General features: G+C 37.5%; 1 protein-coding gene across 1 annotated transcript in view; it reads left to right on the top strand.

The window, feature by feature from the left end:
• RAB10 (RAB10, member RAS oncogene family) overlaps positions 1-18,857 on the top strand; it is a 63,105-nt gene that overhangs the window by 25,977 nt on the left and 18,271 nt on the right. The window contains exon 2 of the mRNA XM_065928706.1: positions 18,345-18,405. Within this exon, the coding sequence (XP_065784778.1) occupies positions 18,345-18,405 (61 nt within the window). The remainder of the gene's footprint in view (positions 1-18,344; positions 18,406-18,857) is intronic.

Raw genomic sequence — 18,857 nt, forward strand, 5'->3', positions numbered from 1 at the left:
ATCTCATATATTTTTTAAAAAATTAAAGCTGTTAATGCATTCTTAGTGTCTAATGGCAGCCTGTTTCCTCTCTAGACATATGGATGCTTTGAAAGTTTTATAGCCCCCAAATCGACTTTAATAGAAGTAGTTTAAATTGACCACAGCAGAACTGTGATTGAAGCTAATGGTCTTGTTACCAGTAGCAAGCACCTCTCTAGTTGATGTCAGTAAACTGCATCTTGGCCTTTGTATTTAGAAAAGATAATCCTAACTGTCTTTGGAACTGTTGGATTACAGTGTTCCAGCATTTCAGATTTATGCTTTTCTATAATTTAAACTTCTGAGGCGTATCGTGAAGATACTAACGTCTTAGATGGCAAGATGTGTAAAAATCGGTAACAGTCTTGGTTTGGAGCATTGCATTTCCATATGTGTTAGTCTTCAGTTTCTCTTTACCTTTGATTGCCTGTTATATTGAACCATAAAGGGTGGGCAGCTATAAATATGCTGTGAGAGCTTCTTGGTTTTAATGATTGGGCTCCTTAGAATTGAAACTTTTTAGGCCTAGCTTTACCAGGGAAGTTTGTGTTTCTCAGCTTTAAGTTTCTTTTTTTCTGTTTCACTTCTGGCCTTTTCACAAAATGCTTATGGCTCTTCTGGAAAGTTCAGAAATTTGAGCTTGCTTGTAGGCTAGAGTGCAGTAGACATGGTGGGGAATAGATTAAATCATGAAATTGTGATCTTAGCAAAACACTCTTAAGTCTGATTTTATCTGCGTGTGTGTGTTTTAAACTGTTTTAAAAATCATTGCATTTTCACAATCACTTAATGGAGTGACTGTACCTCTTTTTGAACTTCCAGAATTTTTTTTTCCTTTTCAGAATTGATTTTTACTTCATAATACTTAATATAGTTCAGCAAACTTTTTGGAGTACTCCTCCTTTCCTTCTTATGAGCCTTGTGCAATGCTCTGAAGAGGGCAAGGTAGGTTACTATTACATTTCACATGTGTGAAGCAAAGTTAAATGACCTTGATAACACGTCAGCTATATCAGAGCCAGGTCTTAAACATGGGAATAGAAAGTTTTGCAATTAGAAACATTGGGGTTTGTTTTTTTGACTCCACCTATATTTCCTCATCTGTTAAGGAAAAAAAGTCTTGCAAGAGTGTTGGAAGGAGCAAATAAAATAGATAACGAAAGCTATCTAACATCTTATGGCATGTAGACTATCAACATGTGTTAGTTAGTGTACCTCTGTGGTTCTCAAAATTTGGATCTTCACAGACCCCACCTGGGGATCTTTTTTGACCAGAAAGTCAAAACTGTTTTCATATTAATTCCAAGATGTTATTTGCCATTTTTCATCATGGTAAATTGTAAAGTTTATCATTTTATATAAAATCGCTGGTCTTTGTATGAATCAGGACAGTGGCACCAAGCTGGATTTGTTAGTATTGTATTCTTCATCACCATGGACTCAGAGGAGAAAACAAAGCTTAATTTCACTAAGAATGTCCTTGATGAAGCCGAAAGAAATTTTAGGTATCTTGACCCATGAGCACAAATGAGAAGTAAATATAAAATACTTCTGCCTCATTCTGTAACTATGATGGTTGTTTGAAGGAAAAGCACTTGTGACATTGTTTAAATTGGCCACTTTTTTTTTTTTTTTGAGAAACTCCATTTATCCTTGAAAGAACAACTGGCATCCTGTGGTTATTCAGACCTGAGTATTTGGCAGGCACTTTCTTAAGTGAATGAAATGACAGTATTTGTTGCCAACGAAAAATTTATGCTTTTAAATGAAAATTAGAATTTTGGAAAACTTGGGTCTGCTTCCATGAACTTGACAGCTTTCCAGTTCTTCGAGATTCTCTTGATGAGGTCCATGGTAATATTAGCAAATAATTTTTTTCATATTGTGTAATGAGATGTGTCAGCATTTGGAAGGACTGTATAGCTTAGTGAACTAATGTTTTCCAAATGATGTTATAAAATCATGCAAGGATAAAAAGATCCACTAAAAGTGTAAAGTAATTGATGGATTTAATGTAAAAGAATATGAAAAATTCATTATGATTTTAGGTTCCACATTGCAACTAATCTTTAAAAAGTACAGCTTGGTGAGCTTTCTTATGTCAAAGAAGAGTATTTAGGATGATCTGAATAGGCTCTTAAAGTAGTCCTCCTTTTTCCAACTACATTCCTTTATGCATCTAGGCTTTTATACCTCATATTCCTCATATGTTTCAGTCAAAGCAGTGAATTGCAACAGATATGAATGCCAAAGTAGATATGAAAATTGTGGTCTCTTAAGCTGGACATTAAAGTTACACAACTATAAAATCATGCCACTCTTCTCATCGTTTATTTTTGTATTGGAGAATATAATTATTTTTTGTAAATATATTATTTATGGGTTTATATATTGTAAAATACATTGAAAGTGAAAGTCGCTTAGTTGTATCTGACTCTTTGTGACCTCATGGACTATACAGTCCATGGAATTCTCCAGGCCAGAATACTGGAGTGGGTGGGTAGTCGTTCCCTTCTCCAGGGGATCTTCCCAACCCAGGGATTGAACCCAGGTCACCCGCATTGTGGGCAGATTCTTTACCAGCTGAGCCACAATGGAAGCCCAGGAATACTGGAGTGGGTAGCCTATTCCTTCTCCAGCGGATCTTCCCGACTCAGAAATCAAACTAGGGTCTCCTGCATTGCAGGTGGATTCTTTACCAACTGAGCTATCAGGGAAGCTCAATTTCTTGCATTAATTTCTGATATGGTAACTATAAATTGATATAATCCACATAAAAGCTCATTGGACTCTTGAGTAATTTAGAAGTTATAAGGGGTCCTCAGAACAAAAAGTTTTGAGTACTAGTGGTGTGTACCTCTTCATTGCCTCTATGGTCCATCCTAGCTCAGTTTATAATGTAGTAGGACACACTGACACAAAATGAAAAATCAAATGGTAGGATAATGTATGAAATAATGATACTGAGGAAAGTCACTTAAAGGGTATCCATTCAAAACAGTAAAAGAAATTACCTAGCAAATAATGGAAAACCCAAAAGTGTTGGGAAATTGTTGAGAAATGGAATTAAAACTTAATGAAACCTAGTTTGTTTTGTCTTGTATTTGACAAAATTTAGATAAAATTTTAATTCTTGGATTACTTTTTGGCATTGAGAGAAAGAATCCAATGTTGGAAAGGTTGGCATACTTTTTCTGATACATTATGTAAGTAAAATCCTTGAATCTTTTGACTTTTATAGTATGAACATTGAAAGTCATTAAAAACATGTTTAATAGTGTTACTTGTTTCTTCAAGAGACTCTCTTAACCCTTTGTTCATATAATTTTAATTTTAGGCCCACTTCTGCTTATCTATCAGTTAACTATCCATTCCTTTGTCAGTGACTTAGCAGTTCTTTCCTATCACTTAAAAATTTTTATTTCTTTATTTAATTTATTTTTGTTTGTACTAGGTCTTCGTTGCGAAGTGTGGGCTTCTCTTGTTGTGTAGCACGGGCTCTAGGTGCACCGGCCCGGTAGTGGCCATGTGCAGCTCTCGGGCACACAGAGTTCAGTTGCTGCAGCACCATGTGGTGCTCATGGGCCCCAGAGTGCGTGTGCTCATTAGCTCTGGTGTGCGGGCTTAATTGCTCCATGGCATCTGGAATCTTCCCGGTCCAGAGAGCAAAACCTTGTCTTCTGTATTGGCAGGCAGATTCCTATCTACTGTGCCACCAGGGAACTCCTTCCCCGTCATCACAGTGCATCTTTTACTGGATTTCCAGTCTCTGTTTATAACTAAATTTACACTGTATTATTGGAACATCTAGTAAGAGACATAACAAGGATGTTTATGTGATGGCTGAGAGGTAGATGATAGTAAGTTGTCTGTTAGTATTTTCATGTTATATCTAACTTTTTACAACCTTGTGACTTGAAATCTAGATAAGGAAGATTTCTGTGGACGTGCATGGAATCACTGAGCAGAAGCATTTATCACAGTGCGGCCTGTGGGATGTTTTAGGAAATGTAAAGAGCAAATAAGAGGGTGCTCCTTTCAGGCAATTTGGAATTAATGCTATCTATATTGTTATTGTAATTGTTACTCTCTATTTGATTTAGAAATAGTTAATTTTAACAGTTTAGAGGTAGAATGCTTTGTTTTTAGCAGTCTTGGAGCCCTCTAAATAGAAAAACAATTCCTTATTTGTTCTATGCTTGCAGTGAAAGATAACCAAGATAACCAACTAATGGGAGGTTGATACAAACCAGTATGAGTTAGAAGTGGGCTTGGACTTCTTAGATTTGTGCCTGTCATCATCATTTTGTAGCACAGAGAAGAAGAAAGAGCAATTGATAAAAGTTATGGAATGGAGAGATTGAGTTGAGTGGCTAAATGAATCCTTGGATTTTTAAACTAATTCTGGAGACTATAAACTGAAATACTCCTTTGTTCTGCTCTGTAGTAGTCTTGCGGTAGTGTAGAAGTGCTCTGCTGTGCTTAGTTGCTCAGTCGTGTCTGACTCTTTTCAACCCCGTGGACTGTTGCCCGCCAGGCTCCTCTGTCCATGGGGATTCTCCTGGCAAGAATACTGGAGTGGGTTGCCATGCCCGCCTCCAGGGGATCTTCCCGACCCAGGAATCGAACCCAGGTCTCCAGCATTGCAGGCGTATTTTTTACTGTCAGAGCCACCAGGGAAGCCCAGTATAGTAGTAGACAGAACTTTATACTGTAGACAGAAAAATAGCTTGGTTAACAATGAATTTTTTAAAATAGGCAAGTAACTTCATCTCCTGGCGTTCATGTCTTGTCTGTAATAAAAGTAATACAATCTAACACTTAGTCTAGCTAACATGCTTGAAACTGTACTAAGGGGTTTATGTACTAAGAGGTTTATGTGAGTTATCTTTGTGGTTCTTAAAAGTTAGCATTGTCCAAGAGATGGTTTGTGAAGTCCTACATATAGAGAAATAGTAGTGTCCCAGAAGTAACGCCTCTGTGAGAGAGCAAAGCAATATTTCTTCAAGAGATTTGAAGGAAAGTGACTTAAAGGCAAAAAAACGTGCATACTACTTTGGGGCTTTAAAAGGGGACAGTAAGGACTTCCTGGGTGGCTCAGTGGTAAAGAATCTACCTGCCAGCACAGGAGACACGGGTTCAATCTGTGATCCAGGAAGATCTTACATGCTGCGGAGCAACTAAGCTGATGCATCACAACTACTGAATCCCATGTGCCCTGAAGTCCATGCTCCGCAACAAGAGAAGCTACTGCAATGAGAAGCCCATGCACTGCAACAGAGAGTAGCCCCTGCTTACCACAACTAAGAAAAGCCCATGCAGCAACAAAGACTCAGCACAGCAAAAAAAAAAAAAAAAAAAAAAAGGAATGGTAAAGTGAAAGGCTGTGGTAGCAGTGGTAGTGTTTATATTGATTGGATCCTGAGGACTCAGTCTTTCCACCTTTTCTTTGTCATTTGTCACCTTTGGTAACAATGTATGATTGGCCCTATAGAGAAGGGAGGACCATTACTCTAATTTCTTGCACTAATTTCCAGTCGTGTTGGACTCTGTGATCCCATGGACTATACAGTCCATGGAATTTTCCTGTCAGGATTACTGGAGTGGGCAGCCTTTCCCTCTCCAGGGATCGAACCCAGGTCTCCTGCATTGCATGCGGGTTCTTTAGCAGATAAACCACAAGGGGAGCCCAAGAATACTGGAGCCTACCCCTTCCCTTCTCCAGTGGATCTTCCCGACCCAGGAATCAGACCGGGGTCTCCTGCATTGCAGGTAGATTCTTACCAACTGAGCTATCAGGGAAGCTCAATTTCTTGCACAGGCATTCTGTAAGTTACAGATTTTATCTGTCAAAGTAAAAAATGGAAGCAATGGCATTCATAGTTAAGAGCGTGGATGTTGAGATATAAATGTTAGATAAAACAAAATTAGTAGCAAAAGCCAAGGACCCCTGGGAGGAATACTAAGTTGGGACAAAAGGCAGAGGTTCTTCTCCCACATTTGTTGGGAGTGGAAACTGAGACTAACTTGGAGGTCTTGAAGAGACAGGCCTGGTTCTAAATTTTGATGCAGCTATATGTAGCAGTGTGAGAGTACAGACTTCCTGGAGAGTAGAAGAAAAAAAATGCCAAGATGAGATAATTGAAAGTAGAATACTGCTAAGGAATTAGAGAACATTATGCTTAAATTTTACTAGTACATCTCCCCCCCCACCCCGCCCCCCCCATCAAACATTCTTAACAAGCCATGTCTCCTAAACTGTTAAGTGCCAAAAGTAGAAGTGTCCTTTATTTTCTGGTAGGGAAAAGAGTCCTCATCTTCTCCATTAAGTCATTTGTTGCCTGATACCATTTGAAGATCCTTCCCACCCACCTCCTCCTGCTTCTCTGTTGGAATGAGATGGTTTTGTGCTTTGGCTGGAGATGTCCTGAGTGGATCAGCACCGATTTCATTTGTTTAAGCAGATGTTTTGTCTCTCTGATAAAAATGCCAGAGAAGAGGTTGCTTGAAAGGTTTTTTGGTTTGAATTTTAAGACCAAACGAGAGAAAACATTAAAAAAAACCTCATCTGAAAGCTAGAGGGGAGGAGAGCATAAAGATTTGGGGAAGTCAGGTAAACAAGCAGGCATTTAAAGTAGCCATGTTTTCTTTAATACAGAATAAACAAGTGCCATTGCAAAGCATTATTATGATCAAATAACAAGTTGTTATGATATTGTGTAGAGAGTAATAAGCATTATGCATTAATAAGTTTGAAACAATTAATCAACAAGTCCTAGATTCTAAAGATTTGATGGCCTTTAAAGATAGTATATGAACTCATTTTAATGATATAGAAACACTTTTAAAAAATTTATATATTTGTTTGACTCCATTGGGTCTTTGTTGTACCATGTGGGATCTAGTTCCCTGACCAATGATCGAACCCTGGACTCCCTGCTTTGTGAGCTCAGAATCTTAGTCACTGGACCATCAGGGAAGCCCTATAAACACTTTTTTTTTTTTTTTTTAATATTATTTTATTAGTTGGAGGCCAATCACTTCACAGCATTTCAGTGGGTTTTGTCATACATTGACATGAATCAGCCATATAGTTACACGTATTCCCCATCCCGATCCCCCCTCCCACCTCCCTCTCCACCCGACTCCTCAGGGTCCTTCCTCCCAGTGCACCAGGCCCGAGCACTTGACTCATGCATCCCACCTGGGCTGGTGATCTGTTTCACCATAGATAATATACATGCTGTTCTTTCAAAACATCCCACCCTCACGTTCTCCCCCAGAGTTCAAAAGTCTGTTCTGTACTTCTGTGTCTCTTTTTCTGTTTTGCATATATGGTTATCGCTACCATCTATCTAAATTCCATATATATGTGTTAGTTATAAACACTTTTAATGAATGAAAAGTTGTAAATATCCATAAAAGGGGAAGGAAGGTAGAATGCAGTGAAGGAGTAGAAGATAAGTGAGCAAACTCTGGAAAAGTTGAGAACAAAATTGCTGACTTGAGTTGCTGCTGCCTGTACAGTTTAGTCTGGATCAAGGAGAATAAGATAAGGGCAGACCAAAAAGGATAGTTTGACTGACTAGTGGTGGAGAAGGCTGAAACTGGGTAGCTGTGCTTCATTGCTCAGTCCTGTCCTACTTTGCAAGTAATGTTTAGAACCAGTAGAAAAGCTTAATTGAAGGCTTTTTATGTGCCATCCTAGACTTTTTACACATTTAACCCTTGTGTAATCCTCATAACATATTGGCAATGGAAGTTTTAGTAACTTTTGTGGATGCGGGAAACAGGTCTAGAGAGGTTAAAGTTTCAGCCAGTGCAACACAGCTAATACGTGGCAGTCAGATAACACATTTGTCTGAATCCTTCGTCACTTTGGTCCATACTGCATTTTATTCCTAAGGCAAGTTCACTGTCAACCTTACACTTTTATATTTGCTTCCTGATGTGTAATGTATAACCTAATGGATCATCAGAATATGAATGTAGTAGTTTTGTAGGGATCATGATAGTTATTTGAGGAAGAGCTTTTGATGCTGTGGCGAAATAAGAATTTATGAAGATAAATTTGGAGACTGCCATGTTCTGGAAAGTGCCTCCAGAATTTTGAGTATTGTCTCACCCTTTCAGTTTCCTTCCATTACTTAAATCAGCAGGTATTTAATGTGAGTACACAGGACTAAGGTGACTTTTGAGGTGTTTTGTTCACATACATGTGACCTGATGGCTGGCTTGTATTCTAAGGACTCATATCCTAGAAGAATGCCAGCTTTTAATAACAGAGAAGAATGGTGAATAAATATGCATGTGAAATATGTATATGTTTATAATTCTGCATCAGTATTGCTGTTGGCTAGATCTAGGATCGGAGAAGGCAATGGCACCCCACTCCAGTGTTCTTGCCTGGAGAATCCCAGGGACAGGGGAGCCTGGTGGGCTGCCGTCTATGGGATCACACAGAGTCGGACACGACTGAAGAGACTTAGCAGTAGCAGATCTAGGATAGTAAAGAACAGTTTGGTTTTTAATAATTATATAATGAAGGCTAATTAGGAAATCAGGTGCAAAATCCAGATTACTTTAGCTTTGTTTCTTCAGACTGTAGTATCAGAATGCCAATAGATTCATAATAAAGATATGTGAGAAATATTATCTGTCATGGGTAGAGAAAGAATAATACCTGGATTGTTTTTGAACTTTGTAATAAACTCCTTTTTTTGTGTGTCTTTGATTTTAAAATAACAAACTTCCTTAGCTCAAATACTTTAATTTCAGCCTTAGCAAGTTTTCAGTAAATAAAAATCGGCTCTAAAACCTGGAAAGAAGGATAGTGTTGTACACAAGTACTATAAATTATAACCTCTGAAACAGTTGAAGTTGGGGGGGGCGGCGCGGTTACTGGGGCAGAGGCTTTGAATTCTCTGAGATTCTACTTCACACTCTGTGTGCACATGGGTGTGAGGTCACGGGCAGAGGAGCCATGATTTTCATTAGGTTCTCAAATAGTTTGGAACATACCCCCAAAAGGATTAAAGATTGCTTAATCTTTAGAAGACAATACAGCTGTTGAGAACTTTTACTTGGGACATTACAGAGTAATTTATGGGTACCAGATTAGCCTTCTGGCCATAAATAAATAGGAACCTGCATAAAACAACTGTTTTTGGATATTTTGTAACAGTCTAGGCAGGACTGCCTTCCCTGAGAGAAGGAAAATAACATTCACTCCTGCAATCTCCCAGGCTTGCTTTCTGAAACTGGATTCCAGTTAGAATCTAAGAAGGGCGAGGCAGTTTTGTTGGGAGGAGGAGATAGAAGTCAGAATACAGAGACTGGGGAGGTTGGAATTTGCAGGGGTGATTACCATAGAAGATTGAGTTACACTGACAGTGAGATGCAGAGATAATGCAGAGGAGCTCCTTTGACTCTTTTGCTGGAACTCTGTAGGCTGGGCAAAAGAACAACTATTAGAGGAAGGACAACTACCAGAGACTTGGTAGAATTTTGGGGCTTCACGTTTGGTTGGGAGACATTTCTAGTGTTGACCAGCCAGAATGGAGAGACTTTGTTGAATATCAGAACCATTTGAGAGAGTTCCCAGAAATGGCACTCTTAGGGATAGAGTCAAAGTAACTTGAGAAGAGGCTATTCAAGCTGCACCTTAAAACTGTTATGAAAATTAGGCCTCAGAAGGATTCGGCTGATTCTCAACTAATTTAGCTGTTTGCCTGAACAAATCTCAACATTTAAGGAATCCTTATATTAATAAAAATACAAAACATTCAGCATCTCATCCAGAATTACTAGACCTATGAAGAAATAGGAGAATGTAACCAACCCTTAACTAGGAGAAAAATCAGTTGATGGAAACAGACCCAAAAGTGACAGAGATGATGAATTTATAAGATGGAGGTAAGTTAGGGAATTGAAAGGAAGCATGAACATGAGAGAAATGTCAGAAGTAAAAAACTCCTAGAACAGAAAAACAGTATCGGAAGAGAAAAATTCAGCTGATGGGCTCAACAGCAGTTTAAAAGAAGAAAAGACACTGCAGAAGAAAAAAATCAGTGTAAGGTAATAGGAACTGTCCAAAATGAAGCACGGGGGGAAACGTCTCGGGGAAAAGAGAGAGCCTCAGTGACGTGTGGGACATTGTCATCAGGTGGTCTCATATATGTGCATTTGGAGTCCAGGTTGGGAGGTAGGGATGCTGTGGTTGCAGAAAAAGTATTTGAAGAAATAGTGGCTAGAAATTTCCCAAATACCGATGAAAACTTTAATCCCAAAGATCTTATAAAACTAGGTAGGATAAGTATAAAGGCACACTGAGACACATCAGTGACTAAAAACCAGTTACAAAGAAAAACCTCAAGAGGGAGGAAAAAAAAAACCCTAAAGAGAAGCCTGAGGGGGGAAAAGACCATATTATTCATGCAAAAGAACAAAGATTAGAGCAACTGTTGATTTGTTATTAAACAATGTAAGCCAGCAAATGAGCAACATAACCACACAGAAGGAAGAAAAAAATAATCAAAGTATCTATTCTGATTTGATATTGTAAGACTAAAGACAAAAAAGACTGTAAGTGTGTATTTTAGTATATCTGATTTCTAATAAGGGTATGGGTTAGCAAGTTAGAAACTATATACTAAGGTTGAACATCTTTGTATTGAACATCAGTAAATATATTTTAGATAATGAGAGCCAGGTTTCTAATTGTTAAAGAGGTTACAGGTAACGAAGGAAGAAGACTAGAAGGAACTCTGATGTTGAAATGGAATAAGAAATACCAGTATAAATTGATGATTTTAATGTAGATGCATTATGATGGTTGTGGAAATATAGATGTATGTGTATGCATGGATTAGCATACATGAATATGTTTTCTCTGTCCTGTGGAAATGCCTAGAAGAAGCAGTGATGTGCCAGTAGCAGTGAGCATACCTAGTGCCCAGATCTTGGTCTCTTCATTCAGTTTTTCAACAGAAGGAACCAGGGCTCATAAAAGAACTGACTTGATTCCAGAACCGGATTATAGGAAATCCAAGATGATCCTAGAGCTGCCAGAAAACAAAGATGTGCTCAAAAAAAGATGGGATACGTCAAAAGAATGTAAGAATGAACCTGAAAAAGCTTTTCATATCCAAAGTTGGAATGAAATAACTTTAGTATTGCATTATTATCAATAGAATAAAACATCCATTAGTCCATATTGGTATGTGTACAAACAAACAGATGGTAGGTATGTAGAAGGGACAAATTGTAAGTGAAGAATCCCATTTAGTAAGTATAAAACAGTGACTGAAACAAAATCACTGGTAAGCGAATACTGCAGTAATAATTGTCACAGGGAATTCAGTGATAGAAGGTAAAATCAGTGGGTGAAGGTAGGATGAGAAACATTTGCGTAGTTTCAAAGATACTATTGGTTACAGTTTCTCTAAGAAATTACTGATTACAAAGGGGAAAACAGTAAATTGAGAGTGAGAGAGACTTTGTGGATACCACTCCCACCAAGTTACTAAGGTTAATGTCACAGAAAGACAATATCCATAATATATACCTCTTGCTATAATGAACTAAGAAAGGCAGAACATTACCTCTGCCATGTTTTTGTGGTATTTTTATCAAGAACAATGTAAAACTTTACTCAAATTATGAGGATACAGCATTCAAACCCAAATTGAGGGAGACTGCTACTAAAATCTGACCAGTATTCTTCAAAAGTGTCAAGGTCATGAAAGACAAGAAAAGATTGAGTAACTGTCACAGATTGAAGGAGACTAGGGACACATGACAGCTAAATTTAGAGTGGGAACCTGGATTGGATCCTGGAATACAATGACATCAGTTAAAAAAAAAACAAAAACGACTAGGTGGATTAGAACTGTAGTTATATTAATTGCTTTGTACCAGTGTTACTTTCTTATTTTTGATGCATATACTGTGGTTATGTAAGTGTCAACATTAGAAGAAGCTGCATGAAATGTATAGGTAAATTCTGAACTATTATTGTAACTTTTTTGTAAAATAATTTCAAAATGTTTCTTAAATCTACAGTTTTCCCAAAATTGGGGGAAAGAGTTGTAGAAACAGAGTAAGCCAGAAGACAATAGAATTACCTATTTAAAATCCTGAAAGGAAGAAACTATCAAGTTAGAATTCAGTCCTAACAAAAATAATCTTTAAAAAAATGAAGCCAAAATAAAGACACTTTCCAGACAAAAGCTGAGAGAATTTCTTCTCAGCAGGCTTGAACTATTAAAAATGTTAGAGGAAGTTTTTCAGGCTGAAGAAAATCATTCATCTACACAAAGGAGTGAGATTAAGAAATGATAAAATATGTGGGAAATATACAATACCTTTTTCTTAAATTTTAATTTCTTTCTAATAAGACAGTTGGCTATTTAAAGCAAAAATTTTTTGTTTTGTAGGATTCATATTTAGGGAAATGTGGAAGCATAACACATAGAAACATTTTTTAAATAGCCCAGTCATAGGAGAAAGGGTCTTCTCTGGTGGCTCAGTGGTAAAGAATCTGCCTGCAATGCAGGAGATGTGTGTTCAAGCCCTGGGTCAGGAAGATATGGAGAAAAATGGCAGCCCACTCCAGTATTACTGCCTGGGAAGTCCCATGGACAGGGGAGCCTGGTGGGCTACAGTTCATGGGGTTGCAAAAGAGTCGGACATGATTTAGCAACTAAACAACAATAGGAGAAAGGGGAAGTGTACTTCTGTATTAATACTAGAAGTGGTATAATACTGTTTGAAGGTAGACTGTCCTAAGTTAAAAATGTGTATTATAAATTGCTAGCATAGCCATTTTAAAAAATTGTTGCTCATTCACTAAGTTATGTCTGACTCTGCAACCCCATGAACTGCATGTAGCACACCAGGCTTCCCTGTCCTTCACTCTTTCCCCGAGTTTGCTCAAACTCATGTCCCTTCAGTCAGTGGTGCCATCCAACCATCTCTTTCTCTGTTTCCCCCTTCTCCTGCCTCAATCTTTCCCAGCATCAGTCTTTTCTAGTGAGTTGGCTCTTCACATGAGGTGACCAAAGGATTGGATTTTCAGCTTCAGCATCGGCCCTTCCAATGAATACTCAGGGTTGATTTTCTTTAAGATTGGCTGGTTTTGATCTCCTTGCTGTCCAAGAAACCCTGAAGGATCTTCTGTAGCACACAGTTCAAAAACACCAATTTTTTGGTGCTTAGCCTTTATGATTCAGCTCTCACATCCATACATAATTACTTTAAAAACCATAGCTTTGACTGTATGGACATTTGTCAGCAAAGTGATGTGTCTGCTTTTTAAAATGCTGTCTAGGTTTGTCATAACTTTTCTTCCAAGGAGCAAGCGTCTTTTAATTTCATGGCTGCAGTCACCATCTGCAGTGATTTTGGAGCCCAAGAAAATAAAATTGCCACTGATTCCATTTTTCCACCATCTGTTTGCCATGAAGTGATGAGACCAGATGCCATGATCTTAGTTTTTTGAATTTTGAGTTTTAGGATGTAGAAAAATTGAATGCTCATACATTGCTGGTGGAAATGTAAAATGATTCAGCTGCCGTGGAAAACAGTGGTTCCTCAGAAAGTTAAACCTAAAATTACCACATGACTCAGAAATTCCACTCCTTGTGTATAACCCAAAGAATTCAAAACAGGTACTGGTATATACACATGTACATGCATATTCATGGGTATTCTTTACCAAGGCCAAAAAGGAGGACATGGTCAAATGTCCATCACCAGATGAGTGGATAAGCAATTTACGATCTATATGCTTGTGGTGGAATATTATTCAGCCATAAAAAGTAATGGGGTACTGATACATGTGACAAGTGGATGGACCTTGGAAATATGCTAACTGAAAGAAGCCAGACACAAAAGGTCACATGTTACATGCTTTCTTTTATATGAAATACCCAAAATACCCAAAATCTATAGAGACAGAATGCAGACTGGTGGTTTCCAGGGGAGTAGGGGGTGGGGTAATGGAGAGCCACTGCTTAATGGGTATGGAGTTTCTTTCTGAGATGATGAAAGAGTTTTATAACTGGATAGAGGTTCTGGTCGCACAATATTGTGAATATACTGAATTATTCACTTTAAAATGGTAAATTTTATGTTACGTGAATTTTACCTCGATAGAAAAGTGGTTAAGAGTGTGCATGGCCTAGAGTCAAACGGACATGAAATTGAGTCCTGGTTTTTACCATTTGTTAATTCTGTGACCTTTAGTAAATTACTATTATGTTTTCTTTGCTGTAAAATAGGCATGTTAGGGACATTCCTTGGTAGTCTAGTGGTTAGGACTCTTACTGCCAGGGACCAGGTGCGATCCCCAGTTGGGGAACTTAAGATCCTGAAAGTTGTGTCACAAGGCCAAAATGAAATTTTTTAAAAATAGGCATGTTAGTACTTTATCAGGACTTTTGTTAATATTAAATGAAATATTACATGTGAAATGCTTAGAATACTTAATAATTATCCAGTAAATATTAGTGATAATTGATTTTTCTTTTGCTGCTGCTGTTGGTTTTGATTTTGTTCTCCATTGGTAGAATGGAAATAATAGTATGGACTAGAATTGTTCTGATGATTTAGTGAGATATCCATGCAAAGGGCTTAAAACTACCTAGTATGTTGTGAATTTTCAAAGTGTTTACTAAGCTATTACTGTTAAATGAAAGGATCTTGGAACTTTTCTGCATTTTGCATTTTCATATTTGCATCCTGATAAAGAAGCTAATGTGCATATTGGAAAGTAGCCTTTTCAAAATTTGTGCTGTTATGACTAGCCTTGATCTTATATCAGACTAAGCTACATTCAAAGGATTACAGGTGTACAATTCTTATTTCCTCTCCTGGTGTGATGAAAACTCTTGATTTTCACTTGTAAAAACCACAGATACTGATTATTTAGCTATAAGTTGTTAAACTTTTGTTGTCTGGAGTTTATTATATAGGTTATTTCTACTTGGGTTAATTACCATTGATGTGTCATCAGAAGCCAAGCTTTGGAGAACTACTCTTTATAGTGACTAGAAGTTGCAGTTACTTTTCTTGGCCATTGGGTGGTGCTTCTGTAGCATCATTAAAGCAAATGTTTTGGCTGATACTGTTTCTCACTTTCCTGAGCAACTGAAAATTGATAAATGAGCTAGACTGTGGTAAATTGAAATACCCATTTGAACTGGATCCCAGGAATCTGTAAAAAGCGAGGATTTACTCTAGTATGTTTTTACGTAAGCAAAACCTGGAGACAAATCTCTGGTTGAATCAAACCCTATGATTCTGTTCTTCTAGTCTGTGGTAATTTAAGAAATGATAGTGTTGCAGGAGAATCTTGATTCCTCCTGGCAAAATCTTAAAGGGTGATAGGTTTTCCTAGCTTCCCTTGGCAGCTGAGCTATCAATTCTGCACTGATCAAATTGTATCAAAAACTTTTCTGCTTTGTCTTCAAGTGTACATTTTCCCAACCTATGTTTGGGGGTGTGGAAAGTGGGTGACAAAGGTATTAGAAAAGTGCACAGTTGTAAAAGTTGTGTTTGAGAGTGACTATTAGAAGACTGGAGGGAGTGAGATGGTAGGGGTGGCTTGGTGCCGTGCTAGAAATTCGGTGATCAGATTGGAGTGCTTGCATAGTAGAGAGAACGTTTGTAAACATACTTCCTTCTCTGTTAACCTAATTTTTATTTCTATTAATGTAATAAATACTTGCAGAGTTTTAGAAGTTACATAGTACTTCAAGACCGGTGACAACAGCAGCAGCAATAAATCCTTGCTCCATGCTCACTTGTGTGTTAACCTTTCCCAAACATTTTTTGGTCTTATCTTTTGATATTCAACCTCATATTGCACTTTTTTTTTTTTTTTAAAAAAAGCTAATTTGAGAAATTTTCTCTTGTTGTTATGAGATGTGAGAAATGAGCTCTAATAATACGAGACATTGTTGGCACCTCTCCCTTTATCTTCTCAAATAGTTCTAACACACTTTTTTTTCATTCTTTTCTTTTTTCTTCTTTTTTTTTCCCATTTATTTTTATTAGTTGGGGGCTAATTACTTTACAATATTGTAGTGGTTTTTGCCATACATTGACATGAATCAGCCATGGATTTACATGTGTTCCCCATCCTGATCCCCCCTCCCACCTGTTTTAACACGTGTTAACTGCGAAGCCAAGTGGTGTACTATAATTGCATTTCCTTTCTTGGACAGCTTTCTGTTTTCACTGTAGCTTGCAGTCCCTTCATTGTTACATTTGCTTAGATTTCAAGGGACTATTCATACTTTATCCCAAACTCTGCAACAAGTTACCAGACTCTCTGAATTCTTCTTTTCATTTAAATTTCAGTCATACCATTTCATTCCCTTCCATTTTAGGAGGCATATCTCTTGGACCCTTTCTCTGCATTTTGTCTTGTTTTCTGTCGTCATTCTCTTCTGAACTAGTGGCTTCTCTTGGGCAGTTTGAACTGCTCTTTACATCAATCTGTTTTTCCTCTGGCCATGCTATGCACCTTTCAGTAACTTAGTTCCCAGACCAGGGATTGAACCTGGGCCACGGTAGTGAAAGCACAGAGTCCTAACCGTCGAACTTCCAGGGAATTCTCTCCGTCACTCTCTTTGCTGGATTTCTTTCTTCCTATTCTTGGTAAAGCAACCTCTTCTCGTAACTGTTTTAGAAAATACATGGGAGCTAATATTTTGATATCTTTCATGTCTGAAGATACCTTTATTTTACTCTCTCATTTGATTTTGACTGGATATAGATTGAAAATACTTTTTATTTACCTTTTTATGTTCTGGATTCTAGTGTTGTTGAGTTGCTCAGAGCTGTTGTTTTTGATTATTTAATATGGCCTAGTTTGTTTCTCTACAAGCTTTTGTATATATTATTCCTGAAATTTATCTTTAGCCCTGAAATTTCATGATGGTATAACTTGGTATAGATATTATTTTATTCATTATACCAGGCGCTCGGTGAGTCTTTCAGTCTCAGATTCCTTTGATTCTGTCATTGCATAGGGTCTTTGTTGCTGTGCGAGCTTCTCTCTAGTTAATGGTGAGTGAGGGCTACTCTCTAGTTGTGGCACAGGCTTCTCTATGTGGTGGCGTCTCGTTGCAGAGCGTGGGCTCTAAGGGGCTTGGGCTTCAGTAGTTGTGGCTCTTGAGCTCTAGAGCACAGACTCAGTAGTTACACTGCACCAGCTTAGTTGCTCTGAAGCATGTGGGATCTTCCAGGGTCAGGGATTGAACCTGTGTCTCCTGCGTCGGAAGGCGGATTCTTTACCATTGAGCCACCAGGGATGTCCTTTCTTGAACTTTCTGCATTAGATGTCAGCCTCCTGGTTTGATCTTCTGCCTTGTCGTGTCTCACATACATTCCATTCTTTGTGTTTTGTTGTATTTTCTGGGAGATCTCATTTTTCCCTTACAGCCTTTCTGTTGAATATATTATTTCTGCCTTTTTAATTTCCAGAAATTTTCTAGTTCAGTTTTCTGTTCCTTCCTCCCCACTTCCTTCCCTTCCGTCTTGTTCTGAGAAGATAAAAGGAACTATATCTTTTCCTCTGCATTGCCTCTGTTTCCTCCAGGTTTCCTTTTTTGTTTGCTTGTTTATATTTCATTGGGTTAGTTGGATCAGTCTTGTTCAGAGTTGACAACCAGGTCATTTTAGGATGGTTTTTTCAGTAATTCCCAGAAAAACAAAAATATAGGCTGTAGATATAGTTTGAGGTTTATAAATGTCAGATAAATGGCCCTTTTTTCCTTTTGATTGGGTCTAAGAAACAAATTGAAAGGGCCGAGCTGAAGATTTAGTTGGTAAAAGAGCGAGACAGGTCCTTGGGCATCTATAATACTTTTGCATCATGTACTTTGAAACTCTGTTACTAGATGCATAAACATATAATATTTTTTATGCCTTCTAATTCATTGGCATGTTAATCATTATGAAATGACCCTGTTTATCCCTGATAGTACTCTTTTCTGTAAGTTAGTGAAGGCGATGATTTTTTTGCTAATAAGGAAACATCTTTTTATTCTTTTGCATTAAAATATTAGATATTAACATTTTCTTTCAATTTCCTAATTGTAAAAAAGCTATATAATTTTTTCTTTTCTGTCTTTTCTATCTTGTAACCTATCTTACATAGGTTTTAAATTGGGCACTTTGCTCAAAATTGCATACATAGTAAATTTCCAGAACCAAACATTTTGGAAGTGTGTTTTTATGCCAGTTAAATTTAGTATAGCCACATTCAGAGCCATAGATACAATTTACCTTTTTTCTTTCTTCCTGTGTTGTAGGAATAGACTTTAAGATCAAAACAGTTGAATTACAAGGAAAGAAGATCAAGCTACAGATATGGTAAGTGATTCTAATTTACTTACTTAATGTAGTAGAACACCAAGTTTCTTGAAGGTTAGGCAGTGAAATCCTTCCTTGTCAACTGTTTAATTCTAGGAGACTTCTCTTTCCAAGCCAGTGGTCAGGTGACCTTTCAGTGATGTTTTAAAAAAAATTTGTCGTGGACTTTGGAGTCCATGAGAGCTGATTAGAGTGTTTTTACCTTTTCCACTTACAGTATGAACTTGGGTAAGTTACATACTACCGTGAGGCCCTTATATCTTCACATGTAAAGTGGAGATAATATCACTTATCTTAAAAGATTATTACAAGGATTACATGAAGTAATCTATGTAATGCCTTTAGCACAGTACTTGACTCAGAAACACCATATAAAAATTAATATCTTTTTTTCGATTTAGAGGATCTTAAGCTAAAATATTTGTTTTCTTTAGTGTGTATAAATTTTTATA

The sequence above is a fragment of the Muntiacus reevesi genome, chromosome 3, assembly GCF_963930625.1.
Source record: "Muntiacus reevesi chromosome 3, mMunRee1.1, whole genome shotgun sequence".
Classification (NCBI taxonomy): Eukaryota; Metazoa; Chordata; class Mammalia; order Artiodactyla; family Cervidae; genus Muntiacus; species Muntiacus reevesi.